Here is a 7,394-nt window from a genome sequence, read left to right as displayed (position 1 = left end):
TCTCTCTCTCTCTCTCTCTCTCTCTCTCTCTCTCTCTCTCTCTTCTTAACTCTTCCTAATTACTTGGCACAATGTCTCTCATCCTTGTGCTTGTGTGTATGAAAATCCTGGGTTGGGTGAAGTCATCAGGGGTGCACCTCCCTGAGGCCTCCCAGCCTCCGCAAAGCTGCCTTCATCTCTTTGTTTCGTAGTGTATAGATGATGGGGTTAAGCAAGGGAGTAATGACTGTGTAGAAGACGGCTACCACCCCATCCAGTGGCTCCTGTGAGCCAGGCCGTAGGTAAATGAAGGTACAGGGCACATAGTAAACGATGACCACCGTGAGGTGGGCAGCACAGGTAGAGAAGGCATTGCGGCGCCCATCTGCAGACCGAATTCGCAGAATGGCAGCCACGATGTAGCCATAGGAAGTGAGGATGAGCATAAAGCAGGTGAGGGCCAGGAAGCCAATGTCTACAAAGGTGACCAATTCATTGATGGTGGTGTCTGCGCAGACTAGACGGAGAACGGCAGGGATGTCACAGAAGAAGTAGTCAACTCTGTTTGGGCCGCAGAAAGGCAGCCTGAATATGAAACTCGTTTGGAAAAGTGAGTGGATAGTCCCTCCAATCCAGGTGCCCAAAGCAAGGTAGTTACAGACGCTGCGAGTCATGATGGTAGCATAGTGTAAAGGCTTGCAGATGGCCAAGAATCGGTCATAAGCCATGAGTGTGTAAAGAAAGCATTCAGTGCAGCCCAGGAAATGGAAAGAAAACAGCTGAATCACACAGCCCCCAAAGGAGATGATTCTACTATCCAAGAGAAAGCCAGATAGCATCTTTGGGACAATAGCAGAAGAGATGGTCAGGTCTAAGAAGGAGAGGTGACATAGGAACCAGTACATGGGCCGGTGGAGCCGGATGTCCACCAAGACAGTGAGGATGATGAGCCCATTGCCAGAGACAGTGAAGAGATAGATGACAAGGAATGCTAGGAAGAGTGGTACCCCGAGCTGAGGTGGGTGGTGCAGGCCCACCAGAATGAAGTGAGACACAGAGGTTTGGTTGCAGCTTTGCATGTCCTTGATAATCACATCTGGCAGAAGACAGCAGAAGGAAAGGCTCAACGTTCTTGTGAAGTCTCTAGACATGGTACATATATTCTCCATTATTCTTAAACAGGCATAAAAAAGGTTTTCTCCCTCCTCTCCTTCCCTCCCTCTTTCCGTTCTTCTCTCTTTCTCTCTCTCTGTCCTTCTTCCTCCTCTCTTCTGAATCACTCTCTTGTTCCTTACCACTCCCCCATCATCCCCCCCCCCCACTGAGATTCTATATGCATGCAGGGAACATCTCAGCATTAAAGCTAATGAGCTAATCTCCTTATTGCTTTCCTTAGTTTCAGCTAGAGACACCCATGGTCTGAAGATAGTACTTATCTTACTCTTTGAAGAAAGCGAGAACACAGAACTTTTACTACAGTATTTTATTAAGTATCAGCCATTGTTGCAAATCTTACCCTCTCAACCTTCTGTATTTCTCAGAGCCTAGTTTGCACAATACTGTATCCAGCATTGGGGTCCGTGCAATGCTCAAGAAGGCTCATGAATGGGGGTATCAGGGCCCATGTACACTTGTCATCATTGTTTAGTATACCCTGCATTTTCTGTACTAGGTCAGGTTGTCTATGAAGACGATTTGGATCAGAACACTCTGCAGCAAGATTGACCTTTGGTGAATAATGCTCAAAGTCTCTCCCCTGAAGGGTTCGGATTTAGGTCTCAGCTGTCTCCTCTGTTTCCCAAACCTGTAACATTTAATAAAGTTACATCTCAGAAGGATCTCCATTACTATACCTCTCCCTCCGCCTTGGATTCTGCTGATGAACTCTGCTTAGATGAGAATCTGCAGTGAGGCCACTGCCGGCTGTTTCTCCCAGCTTCTCGCATGCTGCTGTTCCTTAAAGAGACCCATTTCTGCAGCTTTAGGGGTAGTGCTGCTTGCTTGTGAGACTATGCTCTTTCTGCTTCACCCTTATAGCCTTTGCGATGCTACTGGCTGAGGGATCCCTTGGTTTGGGCCTCTGGGGCTTGCTTTCTGTTAAGCAAGTTCTTTCTTCCTGTAGTCTCAATGGAGTAGGAGTTAAGGGGGTGCTGGGATCATCTCTGCATTTTCCACTGGGGGCAATTAGCTTTCTAAGTATAAATAAATTTCACTGGGCTTTGTTAGCGGCAGACCCTTTGGAATTTTGCTTAATTGCTAGTAATGTCCCCGTAGTACAGGATCCTGATAAGCGGAAGTACTTGGTAATACATCGAGAACCCTCTTCCCTTCCCTTGGGTTTTAGTTTTCTTACCTTGAAACCTCAGATAACACGGAATTGTTCATTTATTCCATGAAGGTCTGGGTGGTAAATAATTTTAAAGCTAAATGTATTAAATGAATGTCATACATTAATTACTTTAAATGCACCATTCAAATTTAGCTTGGAGTACATTACTAGGGCCTTGTATTAGAGTATATTATACTGTCTGAGGATGAGTGGGGTCTGGTTGTCCAGAATGAAAACAGGGGGGTTGTAAGGGCCTTGGGAGAGTTGACTCAAATCATATACAGTGTTACCCTTAAAGAAATGGAGTTATAGAAAGTAGGGGTATCTACAAAAGTTGATATCATACAATTGGGTGAATTAATCCTATTCAAGTCTATGTAGATAATCAGTGATTCTATTCAGCTTTAGACATAGAGAAGCTTATAGTTCTGAACCAGGGTTGGAAAACTATAGATTGCAAACACTTGCTAAAACATATTTTGTCTGATGTTTAAGACAGTTTAATTATTAGATACACTGTTACTCCACATGGGTTTTTTTTGTTTTTTTTTTTTTTGGTTTTTGTTTTTGTTTTTTGTTTTAAAGGTCATTTGCTGATTTTTTTATTTGATTTTGAGATACAAGATTTGATTTTTCTTTTCTTTTTTTGCTTGGGGATGTGAGACCACAGGAAATGTTTATTGGAAGCTTCATGGAGATTTTATTACAGAAGTGAGGAATTCACCAGATCCTGGCCTGTCTAGTTCTAGTTGTAAAGCTACTGAATATTATTATTATTATTAACGTTAATTTTTTATTAGATATTTTCTTCATTTACATTTGAAATGCTATCCCCTTTTCTAGTTTCCTCTCCAAAAGTCCCTTATACCCTCCCCTTGCTGTACTGCCCAACCCACCTACTCCTGTTTCCTGGCTGTGGTATTCCCCTTTACTGGGGCATATAATCTTCGCAAGACCAAGAGCCTCTCCTTTCATTGATGGCTGACTAGGCCATCCTCTGCTACATATGCAACTAGAGACACGGCTCTGGAGGGTACTGGTTAGTTCATATTGATGTTCCTCCTATAGGGATGCAGACCCCTTTAGCTCCTTGGGTACTCTCTCTAACTCCTTCATTAGGGGCCCTGAGTTCCATCCAATAGATGACTGTGAGCATCCACTTGTGTATTTGGCTCACAAGAGATAGCTATATCAGGGTCTTGTCATCAAAATCTTTTTGGCATATGCAATAGTTTCTGGGTTTGGTGGTTGTATATGGGAGGGATCTGCGGGTGGGGCAGTCTCTGGATGCTCCTTCCTTTCATCTCATCTCCAAACTTTGTCTCTGTAATTCCTTCCATGGGTATTTTGTTCCCCATTCTGAGAAGGAACAAAGTATCCACACATTGTTTGGTCTTTTTTCTTCTTGAGTTTCATGTGTTTTGCAAATTGTATCTTGGGTATTCTAAGTTTCTGGGCTAATATTCACTTATCAGTGAGTGCATATCATGTGTGTTCTTTTGTGATTGGGTTACTGAACTCAGGAAGATATTCTCCAGATCCATCCATTTGCCTAAGAATTTCATAAACTCATTGTTTTTAATAGCTGAGTAGTACTCCATTGTGTAAATGTACCACATTTTCTGTATCCATTCCTCTGTTGAGGGACATCTGGGTTCTTTCCACTTCTGGCTTTTATAAATAAGGCTCCTATGAATATAGTGGAGCATGTGTCCTTATTACCAGTTGTAGCATTTTCTAGGTAAATGCCCAGGAGTGGTATAGCTGGGTCATCAGGTAGTACTATGTCCAGTTTTCTGAGGAACCATCAGACTGACTTCCAGAGTGGTTGTACCAGCTTGCAATCACACCAACAATGGAGGAGTGTTCCTCTTTCTCCACATCCTTGCCAGGAACTGCTGTCACCTGAGTTTTTGATCCAGCCATTCTGACTGGTGTGAGGTGGAATCGCAGGGTTGTTTTGATTTGCATTTCCCTGGTGATTAAGGATGTTGAACATTTTTCAGGTGCTTCTCAGACATTTGGTATTCCTCAGTTGAGAATAATTGTTTAGCTTTGTACCCCATTTTTAATGGGGTTATTTGATTTTTTTGGAGTCCAGCTTCTTGAGTTCTTTGTATATATTAGATATTAGTCCTCTTTCGGATTTAGGATTGGTAACGATCCTTTCCCAATCTGTTGGTGGCTATTTTGTCTTATTGACAGTGTCTTTTGCCTTACAGAAGTTTGCAATTTTATGAGGTCCCATTAGTTGATTATCCATCTTACAGCACAAGCCATTGCTGTTCTGTTCAGGAATTTTCTCCCTGTGTCCATATTTTTGAGACTTACCCCTCTTTGTCCTCTATAAGTTTCAGTGTCTCTGGTTTTATATGAAGTTCCTTGGTCCACTTAGACTTGAGCTTTGTACAAGGAGATAAGAATGGATTGATTTGCATTCTTCTACATGATAACTGCCAGTTGAGCCAGCACCATTTGTTGAAAATGCTGTCTTTTTTTCCACTGGATGGTTTTAGCTCCTTTGTCAAGATCAAGTGACCATAGGTATGTGGATTCATTTGTGGGTCTTCAATTCTATTTTATTGATCTACCTGTTTTTCTCTGTAACCAGTACCATGCAGTTTTTTATCACAATTGCTCCGTAGAACAGCTTGAGGTCTGGGGTTGTGATTCCACCAGAGGTTCTTTTTTTTTTTGTTGAGGATAGTTTTTGTTATCCTAGGTTTTTTTGTTATTTCAGATGAATTTGCAAATTGCCCTCCCCCCTTTTTTTCCCCTCGAGACAGGGTTTCTCTGTATAGCCCTGGCTGTGCTGGAACTCACTTTGTAGATTAGGCTGGCCTCGAACTCAGAAATCCTCCTGCCTCTGCCTCTCAAGTGCTGGGATTAAAGGCTTGTGCTACCATGCCCTGCCCAATTGCGCTTTCTAAATTGGTGAAGAATTGAGTTGGGATTTTGATGGGGATGGCATTGAATCTGTAGATTGCTTTTGGCAAGATAGACATTTTTACTATATTAATACTGCCAATCCATGAGCATGGGAGATCTTTCCATCTTCTGAGATCTTCTTTGATTTCTTTCTTCAGAGAATTGAAGTTGTTATCATAAAGATATTTTACTTCCTTACTTAGGGTCACACCAAGTTATTTTATATTTTTTTTATTTTTTGTGACTATTGTGAAGGGCGTTGTTTCCCTAATTTCTCAGCCTGTTTATCCTTTGTTTAGAGAAGGCCACTGGTTTGTTAAATTTATATCCAGCTACTGCACTGAAGCTGTTTATCAGGTTTAGGCATTCTCTGGTGTAATTTTTAGGGTCACTTATATATACTAACATATCATCTGCAAATAGTGACATTTTGACTTCTTCCTTTCCTATTTGTATCCCTTTGATCTCCTTCTGTGGTCTAGTTGCTCTGGCTAGGACTTCCGGTGCTATATTGAATAGGTAGGGAGAAAGTGGGCAGCCTTGTCTAGTCCCTGATTTTAGTGGGTTTGCTTCAAGCTTCTCACCATTTACTTTGATGTTGGCTACTGGTTTGCTGTAGATTGCTTTTATTATGTTTAGCTATGGGCCTTGGATTCCTGATTTTGCCAAGACTTTTATCATGAATGGGTGTTGCATTTTGTTAAATGCTTTCTCAGCATCTAACAAGATGATAATGTGGTTTTTGTCTTTGAGTTTGTTTATATAGTTGATTACATTGATGGATTTTCATATATGAAACCAACCCTGGGATGGAGCCTACTTGACCATGATGGATGATTGTTTTGATGTGTTCTTGGATTTGGTTTAAGAGGATTTTATTGAGTATTTTTGCATCGATATTAATAAGGAATATTGGTCTGCAGTTCTCTTTCCTTGTTGGATCTTTATGCGGTTTAGGTATCTGAGTAATTGTGGTTTCATAGAATGAACTAGGTGGAATACCTTCTGTTTCTGTTTTGTGGAATATTTTGAGGAGAATTGGAATTAGGTCTTCTTTGAAGGTCTGATAGAACTCTCCACTAAACCCATCTGATCCTGGGCTTTTTTTTCGGTTGGGAGACTATTAATGACTTTTATTTCTTTAGTGGATATGGGACTGTTTAGATCATTAATCTGATCCTGATTTAACTTTGGGACCTCGTATCTGTCTAGCAAATTGTCCATTTCATGCAGGTTTTCCAGTTTTGTTGAGTATAGGCTTTGTAGTAGGTTCTGATGATGTCTTGGATTTCTTCAGGTTCTGTTGTTATGTCTCCCTTTTCATTTCTGATTTTGTTCATTAGGATATTGTCCCTGTGTCCTCCTTTTAGTCTGGCTAAGGGTTTATCTATCTTGTTGATGTTCTCAAAAAACAACATCCTGGTTTGGTTGATTTTTTGAGTAGTTCTTCTTGTTTCCACTTGGTTGATTTCAGCCCTGAGTTTGATTATTTCCTGCCATCTACTCCTCTTGGGTGAATTTGCTTCCTTTTGGTCTAGAACTTTTAGCTGTGCTGTGTATGTCAAGATGCTAGTGTATGTTCTCTCTAGTTTCTTTTTGGTAGCACTCAGAGTTATGAGCTTTTCTCTTAGGATGGCTTTCAATGTGTCCCATAAGTTTGGGTATGTTGTGGCTTCATTTTCATTAAATTCTAAAAAGTCTTTAATTTCTTTCTTTATTCCTTCCTTCACCAAGGTATAATTGAGAAGAGTGTTGTTCAGTTTCCATGTGAATGTTGGATTTCTATTATTTATGTTATTATTGAAGATCAGCCTTAGTCCATGGTGATATAATAGGATGCATGGGATAATTTCAATATTTTTGTATCTGTTGAGGCCTGTTTTGTGACCAATTATATGGTCAGTTTTGGAGAAGTTACCATGAGGTGCTGAGAAGAAGTTATATCCTTTTGTTTTTGGATAAGATGTTCTGTAGATATCTGTTAAATCCATTTGTTTCATAATTTCTGTTAGTTTCACTGTGTCTCTGTTTAGTTTCTGTTTCCAGGATCTGTCCCCTGGTGAGAGTGGGGTGTTGAAGTCTCCCACTATTATTGTGTGAGGTGCAATGTGTGCTTTGAGCTTTACTAAAGTTTCTTTAATGAATGTGGCTGCCCTTG

At 40.8% G+C, this 7,394-nt stretch overlaps 1 protein-coding gene across 1 annotated transcript; it reads right to left on the bottom strand.

The window, feature by feature from the left end:
• Positions 1-105: 105 nt before the first annotated feature.
• On the bottom strand, positions 106-1,101 carry LOC110302287 (olfactory receptor 10G6). Its single transcript, XM_021173130.2, has one exon. It carries the CDS (start codon positions 1,056-1,058, stop codon positions 126-128), a length of 933 nt encoding a protein of 310 aa, XP_021028789.1. The 5' UTR covers positions 1,059-1,101; the 3' UTR covers positions 106-125.
• Between the last annotated feature and the right edge of the window lie 6,293 nt (positions 1,102-7,394).

The sequence above is a fragment of the Mus caroli genome, chromosome 9 (assembly GCF_900094665.2).
Source record: "Mus caroli chromosome 9, CAROLI_EIJ_v1.1, whole genome shotgun sequence".
In the NCBI taxonomy this organism is placed as follows: domain Eukaryota; kingdom Metazoa; phylum Chordata; class Mammalia; order Rodentia; family Muridae; genus Mus; species Mus caroli.
This window is presented reverse-complemented; position numbering and strand designations above follow the sequence as displayed.

What these genes read in the sequence shown, in the direction of transcription:
- LOC110302287 (XM_021173130.2), bottom strand. Translation starts at nt 1,058, where the DNA reads ATGCAAAGCTGCAACCAAACCTCTGTGTCTCACTTCATTCTGGTGGGC.